This window comes from Cydia fagiglandana, chromosome 16, assembly GCF_963556715.1.
Source record: "Cydia fagiglandana chromosome 16, ilCydFagi1.1, whole genome shotgun sequence".
In the NCBI taxonomy this organism is placed as follows: domain Eukaryota; kingdom Metazoa; phylum Arthropoda; class Insecta; order Lepidoptera; family Tortricidae; genus Cydia; species Cydia fagiglandana.
Genome location: NC_085947.1, coordinates 12,688,439 through 12,705,040, shown reverse-complemented (window position 1 = coordinate 12,705,040; position 16,602 = coordinate 12,688,439). Strand labels below are relative to the sequence as shown.

General features: G+C 37.3%; 1 protein-coding gene across 1 annotated transcript; it reads right to left on the bottom strand.

Annotated features, from left to right (window-relative positions):
- Positions 1-1,734: 1,734 nt before the first annotated feature.
- Positions 1,735-9,900, bottom strand: LOC134671993 (uncharacterized). The gene is made up of 4 exons (XM_063529891.1): positions 9,770-9,900; positions 8,858-9,696; positions 4,300-4,436; positions 1,735-1,916 (listed from the first exon to the last, which is right to left on the bottom strand). Exons 2-4 carry the CDS (start codon positions 9,658-9,660, stop codon positions 1,753-1,755), a joined length of 1,104 nt encoding a protein of 367 aa, XP_063385961.1. The 5' UTR covers positions 9,661-9,696; positions 9,770-9,900; the 3' UTR covers positions 1,735-1,752.
- Between the last annotated feature and the right edge of the window lie 6,702 nt (positions 9,901-16,602).

The window sequence follows — 16,602 nt, the reverse complement described above, 5'->3', positions numbered from 1 at the left end:
AAAACATTAGTCTTGTTGATAATGTTGGTTCACCAGTAGTTTGGTGGCAGCAAACTTTGAGCGAAATCATTGTTAACCTGATTTTGGTGATATGAATTGAAATGAACTGTAACGTTGGATATTTGCTATGGAATTTTCTGACAAAAGGCTGTCTGGTGTACCATGGATTTCCGATGGCCGGGTTGAATTTTCCGTTTCGCGAAATGTCAGAACATTCGTTAAAAAATGCGAAAACTTTCACTGCTTTATTTTTAAACACTTACATTTAACTAAGAAACGTCGACTGGACGATAGGGGAACTACCTAAATTAATTTTTTATTTTTAAGAATATTGGTAACAGTGTCCTGACACTACGTGGAACCGAAATCTTGTTAGAAAGCTAACTAGGTTGGTAGCACCGTTGACCCATCTTCCTACAAAAAGTGCCCGGTTAGCGTACCTATATTAGATGTAAAAAGCGCTTTAGCAACCCTATCTCTGCCTATCTTTCAACTCTGTACATGTTTTCCAAATTTTAACTTTTTAATTCATAACAATTTTACACGGCGCGTGGAAATCACAAAACACGGAAGTCATTACGTGAACGCTAATTAATGTCAGTCTGTTTGTATGACATTATATAATAGCTGTGTCAAGTTTGGGCTCATCACATTGTGAGCAAGTCAGTTTTGCGTTGACGTTTCAAATTTTTTGGTGAGAACAGTTACTATGCAAGTAGGTAGCGGGTATAATGCTTACATTTTTTTGGTGAGTTACTATGCAAGTAAATGGACAGATCAATTTTTTTTGCGGTTTTGTCCCTTCAGTCAGGAGACAACAATCATTTTTATCTAGTCCAGTAACAAAGAGATGTCTGTTTACAATGTTTATGTAACCCAGCCCAGAGCATTGATAAAAGACATGTAAATATAGATTTGTAGAACAAAGGCAGCCTATGATCTATTAACTAGCAATTAACTAGGCTCATACTAATAAGCTTAAGTTACTTACTTTGGGCATTCAGAGAGAGCCGTTCAAGCTATTTGTCTTAATTTGTTTCTGCCGATTTGCTAGTATTCTTGTGTGTAAATATAACTTAGGTACACAGATATAGGGCGGCTAAAAAATAACTGCATTCCCGTTGCCAGGGAGAATTTGGAATTATACTGAGCAACTTTTACTATGGGACCAACCCCGAAATCGCGAAAAAAATGTTTGGCTGTTTCATACATTTTGGCTGGCCCATTTTCTATGGGGGTAATTTTTTTTCGCGATAGCGGGGTTGGTCCCATAGTAAAAGTTGCTCAGTACTTATAATCCCAAAACTCCCAAAACCTCCCTGGCAACGGGAATGCAGTTATTTTTTAATCACCCTAAATAATATTTTTCGCAACAAGTATCCTTACGTGTAGGTTTCGTCTCGTAATGGTACAAATGGAGCAATAACAAGTTTTCATCATCATCATCTGCAGCCACGGCGACCGGCATAGGGCAAGAACTCTCGTAGGTATATGGTATAGTAGGTACGTCGCTCAGACACAGTCAGAAAGTTAGAGCTTCACTCCTGCTCTACCGACCTTCTGTAGTTGAAGTATTATGTAGTTTGTAGGTACCTACATATACTTTAGCAAGAGTTAAAAACGATGAAATAGCTTGTAGACCGTCCAATAATACTATGATAACATGATACAAATAAAACCAATTTCCTAGGAACTATATACAACTATATTTCTTTCTACTTTACTTACAGACTATTACAATTGACTGCGGTTCTAAAACTTGAGTTTAAAGTCCTTGGGCGGCTTGCTCTCGGACTTCGCTTCGCCCTGTATTAACAATTTGATGTACTTCTCTTGGTGGTTGGATGGTAGACTGATGCCAAGCGTTTCGCAGTTCCGCATGATCTCGGCACAGCCTCGCATGTCTCTATTTCTCACTGGAATGAAAAAAAAAATATTGTGAGGAGAAACATTTTCTTTTAGACAGAGACGGAAGTTCTTATCGGAAGATCGGGTCGCCACTTTCCCGAATGAAGGTTGAGGGAGGCGATGGCTGAGATACGCGTCATACTCGTGAACGGGTGCTATTTGTGGAGACTGGTCTGTTTAAGCTAACACGAGCTATTATACTTAGTAACTTAATTTTTATTAATTAATTACAGTGAGACGCCTCATTCTGTTCTCGTATGTTTCTTTTCTCTTAATGAATGTATTAATTATACAGGATATTGACTCTTGGAGACCCTATACATCTCTAAGGATAACTTGATAAACTATAGTAGTAGTAGTAGTAGTAGTAAACACTTTATTGCACAAAACAAGTACATAACACAGAGAGAATACAATAAATGTGTACAAAGGCGAACTTATCCCGTTAAGGGATCTCTTCCAGCTAACCTTTAAGTAACTGAGAGATACATATGAAATGGTAGTCAAACTAAGATAAAATGTACATGACGGCGAGACTTAAAAGGAATAGCTAACCCTAGGAACATAACTTAATACAATGTGATGCATTAGGTGCAAAGGCATATACATATATAGATATACGAAACAATTACATGTCCATAACAATATTACTAATTACTTCTAAATAAATAAATATATACATACATATATATAAATACATACAAATATATAAATATATATAACCGCACAATCCTACCTACGTGTCCTTCAGTTGACATTTTGTGTTATTGCCATAACCTCATTAATTTTGCCTTCAGCGACGCTACAGACTGACACTGCCTTAACGGGGATGGCAACGCGTTCCATAGCTTCACAGAGTGTATCGTGAATGACTTATTGTAAGACCGGTGTTTGTGGGGAGGAATGGCGAGCGATAGATCCGCACTAGATCGCAGCCGGTGGTCACTACCATCCGCCAAAAACCTAAACCGTTCTAAACCGTATACCTAATCTTATAGTTCTGACACCTAGAGACATTTACACCTCTAAATATTATAGATTTTTTTTGTGTGTTTTTTTATCTGTATTTTGTATGTAATTCGACATTAAGAGACCATATATATCTCTTAGTAATTGTAATACGTTAGATTGAATTGTTAGTTTTATTTAATTAAATTGTTGATGTTATTATTTTTGCTTTTATGTAAATTCAATGTTGACGTGTAAAAGTGCCCTTGTGGCCTATTTGCTGAATAAATGTTGATGTTTGATGTTTGCTTAGATATTATGAGTATCGCACAGCAACAGATTATAGGCCAGGCTTAAGCACAGGAATGCTGTGACAGCATCTCGCCCACTCCTCTTTTTTATACTTCTATCCGATTTATTAAATAGAACTTGTGTTTAAAAATAACGCATCTGTGTTTTTCTAATAATTATCGGGTGCTTTATTTCATGCATGGTGTAAAATAATTTATTTTAAATACAGTATTATTAATGGATCGAATGATGAGTGAAATTACACTCGAGGAAGTTTAGAGATAAGAATTCAATAAATATTTTTGTTCTTAAAAGTAAGTATAAAATTTCAGAGTTTTAAAGAATTGGTACCGTGTTGGAGGGTCCAGCCATAGTGTTGAAATGAAACTCGAGTTTTTTTGAGTGTAAATTCAATAAACTCAACTCGTTTTTAAGAGGGTAAGTGCTTGAATAACTTCCGAGCCTTTAAGTCTCGGGTCCTTTATTGAGTCTTTTTTAAGCACAACTAAAAAGTCTCAACAAGCCTCTGATCAAGGACTTGTTTGATGTCAAGCATAATAATCGCTTCTAGCACAGTGTAAAAAGTAACAGTGGTCCGGCCTTTGACGTTTACCGAGCTTATAGTTCGTTTTTTTTTTAGCATTAGAAAGAACTCCGCAGAAGCAAGCGTGCAGTTTTTATCATGCTCGTTAATTGTTAATAATTATTAAATTATCTAATGTAGCATAGTCAATACATGTAATTTACTTCAAATTGTTACCGCTAAAAGTGCCAGATTTAGAACCACAAGCGAACTTCTGCGAAGTTCTTTCTAATGCTAAAAAAAACGGACTTTAATAGGGATGGATAACCACTACTCTCTCTCTCTCTCTCTCTCTCTCACACACACACACACACACACACGCTCATAAGATGATGCATAGTCAGCAAGCGCCGATACAGTTGCGAGCGGGACAACTGATATATACGGATAAAGATATAAAAGAGTGATACATATCCCAGTGATAGAAAGATATATATCACTCTTTTCTTTCTACTGACACATTTCGCCCATCCCTGAGCAACTAACAATGAGATGATGTATGCAGTACAGGTGCGCAGACTGTGTGACTGTATAGACTGTGCTTCTAGTTTTAAGAATATTTTACTTACACTTGTAGTTGAACAGTATTTGCAGTACTCTGGCATATTCCACCATCATGCTATACTTCAACAGGCTTTGCAGGAGTCTCACCACTGCATCCTCGTTGTATTCGTCCCGTAGGATGCAGATTGTAAATGCTGTCGCTCTGGAAGGTAATGGAAATAAGCAAGTAGTGTACAAGATAAGCTTGATTGTCCTTGGATGTGGAAAATTAGTCAAAGAACCAAATCTATATTAGTTTTTAAGTATTAATGTAGGCTAGGATGAACTAACACCATTGGACCTATTGTTGTCTTAAATAAATAAAGTGAAAAGCTTTTTTGCCTTTGAAAAGCGGATGTTGGAACTTTGTTAGCCATATAATATAACTAGTGACCCGCGGGTTAGTATCGTTTCGTCTAAAAAGCAGCTGGTCTATGTAGCATCTGGTCTAAAAAGCAGCTCGTCTATATTGCATCTGGTCTAAAAAGCAGGTGGTCTAAAAATCAAATCGTCTAAATAACAGCTCGTCTATGTAGCATCTGGTCTAAAAAGCAGCTCGTCTACGTAGCATGTTGTCTAAAAAACAGCTCGTCTATGTAGCATCTGGTCTAAAAAGCAGCTCGTCTATGTAGCAACTGGTCTAAATAGCCACTGGTCTAAAAGTACCTCCTCCTGCTCAGCCTATATACCTACGTCCCACTGCTGGGCAAGTGGGCACAGGCCTCCTCTCATGCATGAGAGGGTTTGGGCAATAGTCCCCACGCTTGCCCAGAGCGGATTGGGGACTTCACATACACCTTTGAATTTCTTCGCAGAAGTATGCAGGTTTCCTCACGATGTTTTCCTTCACCGAAAAGCAACTGGTAAGTATCAATGATATTTCGTACATAAGCTCCGAAAAGTTAGAAACTAGGTTTGAACCCGAGGCCTCCGGATTGAAAGTCTAGCGTACTACTGCCACGCCACTAGTGCTCGACAAAAAGTACATTTTATAATTACTAAGTGTTTTAAAACGCTGATGATGTAATTAGCAAGCAGTCTTAAAGTAACCAAGTCCACTCTGTATCCAATAAATCAATCTGTTTGCAATTCATATTGAAACTCCTTTACATCGGAAACATACTGGCCACTTTAGACTACATACTGATTCCGTATTTGATTAGATTAATGACAACTACATTCTATTATGTGCTGTTTTCCTGCGATAATGCAATATTATTTTATGGTTATGTGAAATAGTTAACATAAATTATGAATCCCGGACCGAGTAGTGGAGAGCATACACAGCAGGAACTGGTATTTATAGAGAGCCAGAGAGGAGGTAAATCGCTATTACATGACGGCTATAGATACAATTTGAATAAAACTAATAAAGACAGCACTACACTATGGCGTTGCGTAAACCGTGCCGACTGTAGTGCATCTATAAAATTAGGCCCGCAGCGAAACAATGTGAGGACACCCCCAACTCCACATTCCTGCCGAAGAAACAAATTTAGAAATGAAGTAGATTTGATAATTGATTCCTGTAAAAAAGAAGTATGTAAGAATTATGCCCCCGTTAAACAGATTTTTGAAGAACAAATAACTAAATTGAATTTACATGAAAAGTCAAAAAGAAAAATAATAGAAATGGATATGTATGTGTCGAAAAAAGATACACTAAATAGAAAACGAAGAAAATTTCTAAATTTACAAAAAACCAACCCCCTAAATTTAAATGACGTCGAAGTACCTGAAATTTTGGCCACAGACTTTTTGGTATGGTGTGATGGAGACAATAATGACAAAATATTAGTATTTTGTACCAAAAAAAGTCAAAATACAATAAAAAACATTAAGGGCAAACAGTTTTTCGGAGACTCCACCTTCAAAAGAGTTCCCAAACCCTTCAAACAACTTTTCACGTTACAATTGGATATTGGAAGTAACGAAAACCATACGAATATTGTTCCAGTTGTCTATGCCCTCCTCCCTGACAAAACAAAAAGAACATATATCAGATTGTTTGAGGCACTTAAAAGAGAATTATCGCTTGACATAGACTTTTTCAAATGTGACTACGAAGTAGGCCAATACAAAGCGTTCAGAATGGTATTCCCTCAAGCTAAGTTGACTGGATGCTACTTCCATTTTAACAAAAATGTATGGGATAAGGGTGAAGAAATGAATCTCACATCAACAAAGGAAGGACGCCACGCTGTCAGATTGACCGCGAATTTACCATTGATTCCCACCGCTTGTATAGCCGACGCTTGGATTAATATTATACAAATAACACCTGATACGGACGAAATGCGGGATTTCCATCGGTATGTAAACAAGCAATGGCTTTCATTACCCATGATAAGCTGTGCCAAGGAAAGACATCGCACGACGAACAGTGTCGAAGCTTGGCATAGAAGATTGAATAGTCGAGTGGCCCGAAAGCCCACATTTGTTTATTTCTTGCAAAAAATACGCGAAGAATCCAAAATCCAAGACATTAAACTGTGTAAAAACATTTTCAACGTCAACAACAGAAAAAAGGTTGATATAAAATTCGACACTGAATATACTAAGCTGTTGACTGCGTTGGAGGAGGGTTTGATTACGCCATTTGACTTTCTGGAGAAGGTTACAGAAGTGAAAAAGTATTTAAAAATATACAAACGATAGGAACGGGATAGGTGATGCAAGAATATGAGAAATGCCACATTAGGAGCAAGAAAGTTTTTAGTTTAATAAGAAGCATTCTTTAGTTTAAAAAACGCATTTTCTCTTTGATAACAAGCATTTTAGTCCAATAGTTTAATTAAGAATAAAATGTTATTTTCACCTACAGCCTGGCGTATTATTCTTATTTACCTTACTACAGTCGCCATCAGTCGCAAATACTTCTGAGCAGCGTTAACCCATTCATTGCCGACGCTTCATATTTTTAATCATCACAGTGCCGCCTCCTTCCACGCGACGACGCGAATTCGCGTCCTCGGTATCACGTTTAGGCATAGACAGGACGCGAATTCGCGTCTTCGGCACTGAATGGGTTAACGCTGCAACCGGGCGACGATGTATATAATATATATTGACGAACACAAACACAGAAAACATCCATGACTCAGGTACAAATATCTGTGATACTTACACAAATATATACCCTCACCGGGATTCGAACCCGGGATCTCCGCTTAGCAGGCAGAGTCACTACCAACTAAGCTACGCAGGCCGTCAAAGTTATTTCTAAGTTTCAACTTACGCACTAAAAAAACACTTTTCATATTAAAATCAGTAGGTATTATTTATTATACACCGAGGCCCTGAGGAACCCAAAAGATTTTAACAGCGTACTTCAGATGATATTGATATTACTATTAATTAATGCCTTTATTGATAATAAATATGTACACTGTACAGCAAACTAACTACTTAAATCTAGAAATATTAACTAGCTTAAATCTAGAAAATTAAATAAAAACTTTAATTAATGTTATATCCAATTAAGTATTTTAACAAAATATTGTTTAGAACCAAACTAATTAATAAAGCTAAGCATGTCCATGTGAACAAATCATTAGATGAATGAAAGAAAGACAATACTATCCCTAGGCGAGAAACACGTCCCAATAAGCGGTTTCTGTAGCCTGTGGACGCCTGTGACGTCAGAAACACAATTTAGACAAAATGCATTGTAGACTACTTGCATTAAAGACGAATAGCGTTTTAGACAAGTTGCGTCTTAGACGAGAGGTATTTTTAGACCAGTTGCTTCTTAGGCGAAAAGCATTTTAGACCAGTTGCCATGGGCGTTTTAGACAAATTGGTTTTTAGACCACCTGTTTTTTAGACCAGATGCAATATAGACGAGCTGCTTTTTAGACCAGATGCTACATAGACCAGCTGCTTTTTAGACGAAACGATACTAACCCGACCCGCTGGGGCTTCGCTTCGCGAAACAGACAGACGCGGTGAAGAACTTTGTTTTTTAAGGTGTAGTGATACCACATGTATACCACATGGCCAGACTAGACCTCCTTTCCGGCCGATGGTCAGGCCGAATATCCGATATCCGGCCAAAGAACTATCCGTTGTATCTCTACTATATTTTTTTACTTACAACAATGAAAATAAAATGATTAAGAATAGCTCCTAAAAAAGTACTGTGTCCATAAACCAACTATCATCCCTTCTATTCACAGAAGTATACCTATGTAGACAGGGAACAATTAATGTATGTTTGTATTTTAGATTTTTTCCTAATTGAGGTGCTTAAGTTCAAAAGCATACCATGCTTTGCAAATGGCAAATATCTACAAAGCACTTCATACTTCACTTACGCTACTGCAAAGCTTACCAGGGCCTCCTGCTTACTGTTGCTACAGTAGGAAGTGATTCTAGATTAGTAAATATTTGCCATTTTCAAAATTACCCTGCATTTAAAGTTAACCCGATGCAATACATATACTATTTGTGACATCCCATAGGTAAAGGTACCTTAATGCCTCTCCAATACTATTACTATGCGACGAAGGCGCCAGCCACCATAAGGTATCCTTTGCCGTGGAATGTCACGTTTAAAGATCTGATCAAGATGACATAACTTACTTGTCCCTGATAATATCTCTCAATCCCTCAGAAGATTCCAGAAGTTCATCCGATAACATTTGATCGGAAAACCAAGAGCTTGACCAACTCAAATGCCAGAAACATACTAACGGATAATAATCATCAAACTCTTTGCTAAACGACAACACATATCTCTTAAATATTACTAAACTGGCTTCGGATCTATTTAATATGGAGTCTTGGATCAGCTCATTGAATATAACTCTACATAAGCTCCGTAAGCTCGTATATTTAGTATATACATCTTTTAACAGTGCTAGGCCCTTATCGGAATTTCCTTTCATGCATTGAGCTTTAGCTAAATAGTGAAGGAATTCACCGTTACGCTTATATATAACAGGATCAACTTTTGCGCAGTATTCCTGCAAAATCCCAATGTACTCCGGTTTACCGGTTGCACTGTAAATTCTGCATAATTTCTTTACGGTTTGCATTGGAATATATTTCCGGTAGTATAAGCAATCCTGTACCATTTGCAGGATTTGCTTCTCTTTATTCTTAGATATTAGTTCATTGATTGTTAAATCTAATCTTTCCGTAGTCATTTGAGACACATCATGATTGTTAGTTTCTGTACAATACCTTATGTTTAAATTATTTAACGTTAATCTGTTTTTTGTCAGGCTCCGGTGTTTATGCAACAGTTCTGAAGTGAATATATCAAGAGCGTCAGCTGTTGTGGTATAAGGAGCTACGAAGACACATTTCTGTACTATTTTCTGCACATTTAAGAAGAATCTGATATGATGGAGCGGATTTCTTGATAGTTGCATTGTGAACATGATTTGCAGCAGTGCGGTGATTGGCCTGTTTGTGTCCTGAAAACGTAAACATCTAAAATTAGTTTCTTGTTGATCTTGAAGCGTAAGCACTGAAGGTTAAATTACGAACCTTTCATAGACATGGTTTTATTATACTGTACCAATCATTTTCTTTAAAATATCTAACCGCTAATTTTAAAAACAATGGAAATAATAAAAACTATGACTAGATAAAAATACGAATCAGCAACACCCTGAGCCAGTTCAATATAATATGTCAAATTGACATTGACATGATGACATGACAGCCTAGTCTATGCCTATAAACTTTTTTCTAACCATAGTGTAAAACATTCTCGTTTGTTTAAGACACACTTTAAAACGCTAAAATGAATTGAAATATTAGTCTCTATTCGGCAATAGATGGCGCTTGCAGCCGAATAAAGTTTATTCTACTCGGCGATAGATGACGCTGCAAAACAATGTTTTTTCTTTAGTCAAACTTGTAAGTAAAAAAAAGTGTATGATACTGAATTCTGAGAATAAATTATCGACCGAACTTGTCATGTCATAGAGCACGGATTTATTTATGGCATAATGATAAAATCTAGTCTAAAGCAAATAATATATTATTATATATAAAAGAGGGCATTAAGCGAAACGTGAAAAACAGCTTGAATGAAAGAGATTTACCATCGGCGGCGTCAGGGTTTCGTCAAAGCGGTTTGAAACTTGACATTGAAACTTAGTATTACTTAATTAAGCAGTACTTACTTTGGCATTATAGGAAAAATACGGGATATCGCCCGACAACTCTATTCATGGTACACGGCCCTTCCTTCAGTGAACCCAACAACCTGTCCAGCATTCAACAGGCTGTCCTGTCCATCACGGGGCTGCTGTCATCGCTGGGCGCAGCTAGTAGATGTGGCATGGACAGAGCATGTTATGAAGTAATGAACTATCGGCACCCCGCTGCGAGCCGTTGTTCCAGTGGACTAATACTAACAGCCGACTTGTCGGCAACTAGAGCCCATCGGCGATTACGTAGGTATATCTTGGGTACATCATTGATAACGTAAGAAACGCACGAAAATACATCAGTCGAACCATACGCCTGACGGAAATGCCGACCGCGGCCTATGAACGCTTCCAACTCCAGCCGACATTGTCACAACCTTAAGATATCGATGCCGGAAGGTAAGTTTAAGTTTCTTGGGATTACGTAACACGGTGGACCTCGTTTTAGAGAGGGGAGACACTTCAGGATACAACCGGCATATCGTTAAGATGAGGAATAATAACAAGAATAATTATTTTACTATTCTCTTGCTTTTTCTCTAATTAGAATGTGGCAATTAGTCGAATTAAAAGGTGATTAACACTTTCTTGCTGTCACTGCAGCTAAGACCGGTGTCTCCCTCGCGGCCAAAGATCCAGTTAAACTAATTAAAGCACCCAATTTAAAAAGAAATTTTAACTAACCGTGTCTTGCATCAAATTTACACAGGAAAGTTCAACCCGTTTATCACTGAGGTGTCTTCTTAAAGTGGTCGGTTAGGTAATTTCTGGTCTAAAGTCACAATTAAAATGGACCCGCAGGCTTACGGCGAACTAATCGAATGAGTTATGCTTCGTTTCTTCCGCTGCACGCGGTTATCGTCATTAACCACAATTTCCAGTCAGTTATTAATGAAAACATACGCTGTCACCACCCTGTCATTAACAGAAACAAAATATAAATTGTCCGTTACGAATCGTAATAAAAAGTTATCACACAACAGATCATAAAAAACTAGGGAACCAGTTTAGGACATGACATCTCACTTTAGAGTAATTTATTTCAAACGACACAATTACATTCGAATTTAGGAGAGCGATTTATAAATCTCATAGAACGCCAGAACCATTTATTACTTGCGTTTTAAAGTCGAATAGCGTTATAATGGGCAGCGGTGGTAATATTTAAAATGTATTGTGACATTCTGTAATGTATACGACTTTAGTCACAATGCCTATATCGATAGAATCTGAATGGTTGAATGGTATATCGATTATCGATCGTATGGAGCAATGTGTTACCCTTATTGTGCTGTCCTCATCCCTATCACCCGATGCTAAACAGCTAGGCGTGGATTTATAACAATAGCCATTATACTATGCCTGTCTAGGACATAATACTATCTCACGTTTCAGAATTTATTTCTGTTGATTTATTTCTTTTGACCTATTTGTAATTATAGTCGGCGCTCGCATTTGATCCTTGATAGAAATATTATGAGGATGAATAGGAGTAATCTTCGATCGTAGCTCGTGGAGGGTAAGGCAGCGTTGCTATGATGTTACAATGGAATGTGCTACAGGGCAAAGGAATGCTTGTGCGTGCAGCCAACCAACCTCTTACTATTTATTGGTCCCATATCCCATAGGTTGTCTACCCATAAACTTAATATAAAAAATATTAGCTTAATTTTTATACACAATTCCATTGTAACGATTGTCAGCCTAATCATTATCAAAGGTTCATCTCAGGTTACTAGATATTCAATATAAAATCGCAACCTCAAGCACGCCAAATAGGCGATTGACGGTTTCGGGTTCGCAATCGATGTGATCCAGATCTGTATCGTTAGATCGACAATATCGTCATGCCATCGAGAGTATCGAGACCAAACGTCGTATGTATCCATAGCGGTTCGTCCCAAAAGACAATGTTCTGTCGAGTCAGTCATTCCTATAACATTCGTGGGTCCAAAATGTCCGAATCAAGCAATGTAAGAGCACAATAATAAAAAATCGGATAAGTATATATTAGGTAACGAGAATGAATCTGGTAGGTAGCGCCGACTACGTAAGAAGCTAAAATACTTATCGGAGTATGATCATAGGTATTAGAACAAAAGTTTGAGATCACTTTATTCAGAACAAGAACACAGGCACACACACACACACACAGATACACAGCGCAGGAACACACAGGAACCATTAACCGCGAACCATTTGTTCTTTCGTTCTATTTGCCTCTCTATCGATCAAATATGCAAAAGCGATAGAGAGGCAGATAAGTATAGTCATTAGTATTAGGTAACATAAACTTCCAATCACTCGAGATGAAATTCAATCCAACATTGGTATTGTACTTACATTGGCACAATAGAAAAAGAGCCATATTATTATCTGCTTTACTGCCCAATTTATAAAAAATAACGCTAAATAATCTTGGCTCCGCTTGCCTCCTGTAAAAGAACGAGAGAGAAGAAGAAGACGAAGAGAAGAGAGTGAAATTGTAATCGAAAGCCGTTAGCTATAGAAAGTTTCTTATGAAGATAAATAATTCCTAATCACACTACTCTTAAAACTTGCGTTGCTAAAATATTTTGTTATATATCGACATATATTTGAATAGATCCCGTAAATCATAGAAAACCATTTGCTCCAGATGCTACCTTTGAATGCACGAGCGAATTTTAAAATATGAACAATAGCTTGATGCGGACATAAATCTTTCTGAATTGGAATTTATGACTATAGGTACTGAACGCGCAATTGATCTATCTCTCTATCAACAATATGTGTTTTTGTTACTCGTGGCATGAATATATATGTAATTGGTAAGTAGGTATCTATTATAGCCATAATATGAGTCATACAAATTTTAGAAAATGGTATTCTGTGGACAAAATAATTAGTTAACGATTCATATACTTACATGAATGTAAGGGTCAGCGTAAAAATAAGCTTTAGAGTTTAGATTTCCTTAACTTTCTTTACCGACAAAATTTTAAGACCGAATTTTGACTAGGTACAGTCACCACACGGGATTGTTTTGCTATTTAGGGTTCTTGCTACATTTAAAATTCGATAGAGTAAGTATTCAACAACCAATTTAGCTAGGACCCTAAATGGCGCAACAATCGCGGAGCGCGATGGTACATATAAGTTATAATATTCATTTTAATGATCTCTTATATAAACAGTTATGTAGTTGATGAAATATGGTCCAAATTAAAAAGATTTCGTCAACCATACATCTACCATTAATAAACACAGGTGCCTAATATACCCAAGGCAACGAAATCGCAACAAATGAAATTACCAATTAAACGCACTGAGTGCTCAGATCATCGTCGCAAATAGTTCTAAATTATCAATGTCCATTACTTACATTATCACTGATTTGGTTAGCACGTCTCCGAACAGGCGCTTTTCTGATAATCTTAATGCTTACCTAGCTTTCGACTAAGATCACCAGTAAAAGATGAACTCAAAACCCGTCATTGGCTATGTGCGAAGTGCGTAAAAATTATAAAGCGAAGTAGCTCACACATTTTCATGCCGTTTAACATAATATTTACTTATAGTAAGAAAACTACCCTGAAGAGCGTGCGACTTGTAATCCGGAGGTCGCGGGTACCCCGGCTCGTGCCAATGAGTTTTTCTGAACTTATGTACGAAATATCATTTGATATTTACTAGTCGCTTTTCGGTGAAGGAAAACATCGTAAGGAAACCGGACTAATCCCAATAAGGCCTAGTTTCTCCTCTGGGTTGGAAGGTCAGATGGCAGTCGCTTTCGTAAAAACTAGTGCCTACGTCAAGTCATGGGATTAGTTGTAAAGCGGACCCCAGGCTCCTATGTGAGCCGTGGCAAAATGCCGGGATAACGCGAGGAAGAAGGAGAAGTAAGAAAACTACCCTCGTCCCAGAGGCCAATTCAAACTTTCATCGTGGCATCAAAATGTTAAGTGTATCTAAATGATGTCCGTCGTGTACTTATGCATTTCGCTCGTACTTTTCCGTACATGTATGGCACTATCGAGACGCACGTTTTGCATCGCTTTAATCCAAACAAGAATTTGTTAGAATTACTATTACCATATTACCTAATTATTGAAAATAGGAAAGGTTAAACAAGGAAGGTTGCGTTTACATTCTGAGAAAATGAAATGAACCCCTCTCGTCCCTACAGTTTCACAGCCACCTGGCTGAAAGGAAAACGCCCTGATATTTCTCAGGCACGGATCTCGTATCAAACGCTTGTGTCTGGTCAGTGAAATATAAATCACAGTCACAACGTCGTGCCACAAGATTCTAACAGATGGCGTTAACATTTCCTACATCGCGCTTACGCAATGCAACTCTCATTGGACTTCACAGGCTTGCTTGGTGAGAGTGCCTATTGGCCCTTTCTAATTCTTATAATGTTAACAAGATTATATTGCCACGTACTACACTGGTTTGGCTAAGCCAGATCGCCTGTACTCGCTAAGAAACGAGAACAACACTCTAGATAGAGCAAAGGCACCGGTCGCATAAATTGTTTAAGAAAATAGACCGCACAGGCGCACCGTCTAAATTTAGTGGTGGTTAAAATGACGCCTGTTTAACTGGCTCGAATAGTGCTTTAAGTGCTGTGGCCACTTCGTTACAGTTACGAAGTAAACCGTGTACACATATATACTTACCTGTTGCTACCATTATTTACACTGTAAATCTGTTATTGTATTTTTCTTTGTGGTGCAATAAAGTGTATTTACTTACTTACAAATATACTTGTGGATGATTGGTATTAGATTAGTGTGTTGTTGGCTCTGTAAGCCTTATATTGAATATAGAGATAAAAAAAATGAGATTTTTTACATAAATTGCAAAGTAAAAGTAGAATACCACTCAGTGGCAACTTGGCAAACCAGTAATAGAACTTCAGCGTCAAAGTCAGCACTCGCAGCAAAAAATATTTTGTTCTCTTGTTAGACAAAAATATAAATTAGGATTTATTTCTAGAACCCAAAAAATATGACCTTGTTATTGAAACTATTTATTCGTAATTTCTCTTTAAAGCTTTATAACTTTTACAAATAAAATACAATGAAAAAATGAAATAAGTAGAATATACCGGGATGACAGATGCGACTAAAAGTCTCGTGACTATTTCTATAAATTATTTAAGTTTTGATTGGCATCTTATATCGACCATAACACTGTCATCTTGGCTAGTTCCCCAGGTACTCATTCACATATAAACACATAAACCTATTTCCTAATTATTTAATGATACGGCTAAGTCTTAATTGCTTTTCTAAATGCACAAATGACAAGTCTGTCCCTAGGAGTCAAAACCATCCATTTACTTACCGTATCGCGATTGAGAAGCTTTATGAGGCCGCCAAATGAGACAGCCGATAAGATTATCTTACCAATACAGCAATTAATTTGCTATTTTGCATCATAATGGACCGATTAATTACTTTGTTCGAGTAATAAATATAATGTATGACGTGTAACGAAAGCGCTTTGAATGATAAGCTTCAAATGGCAGACATTTATTTTAGGGGCATTTATTTATTAGAGGAATAATTAAAAATATCTTTTATTTGATATTACCACAATCAAACACTAAACGATTTTTTTTGTAATCCGATAATGGTTGAACAATCATAGGATATAAAATATGGAGATTATTTATGAAATAATTATGACATCTAAAACCAATTTACTCGAAAAATAAAACGACACGGTTGTATTTCGTGGGAATATTAATAAAATTATCCTTACATTCAATTTTGGGATTGCACCTGAACCCCATCTTTTCAAAACAAAACGTTCAAAATCAAACTACACAAGTACCAATCGAAAAGGCCTTTCAAAAACAATCGCGATTAGTTTATCTTAGAGCTACGTATGAAGAAAAGATAAATGTATTCTCTGAAATAAAGCCAGGGATAGACTAGGGACAATTGTCCCATAACACGTGTTGGCAGTGACGTCGGATGAAGTGCCCCGACGTTACCAGACTTCGGCCGACATGTAAGTAGGGCGACATCATATTATTATGAAAGGCGCGTAATCCCCGAGAGAAGTCCGGAAACCTCGCGGCAGTCCACCCGACGTCGCTGACGACACGTCGTGTCGCGGGACAATAATATTGTCTCTAGTCTATCTCTGGCTTTATGCTCACCTTAA

Coding starts and splice junctions, on each gene's coding strand:
- LOC134671993 (XM_063529891.1), bottom strand. CDS start 9,660: ATGTTCACAATGCAACTATCAAGAAATCCGCTCCATCATATCAGATTC. Junction 4,437..8,857: donor AGAGATATTATCAGGGACAA/GTAAGTTATGTC, acceptor ATTACCTTCCAG/AGCGACAGCATTTACAATCT. Junction 1,917..4,299: donor AATACTGTTCAACTACAAGT/GTAAGTAAAATA, acceptor TTTTCATTCCAG/TGAGAAATAGAGACATGCGA.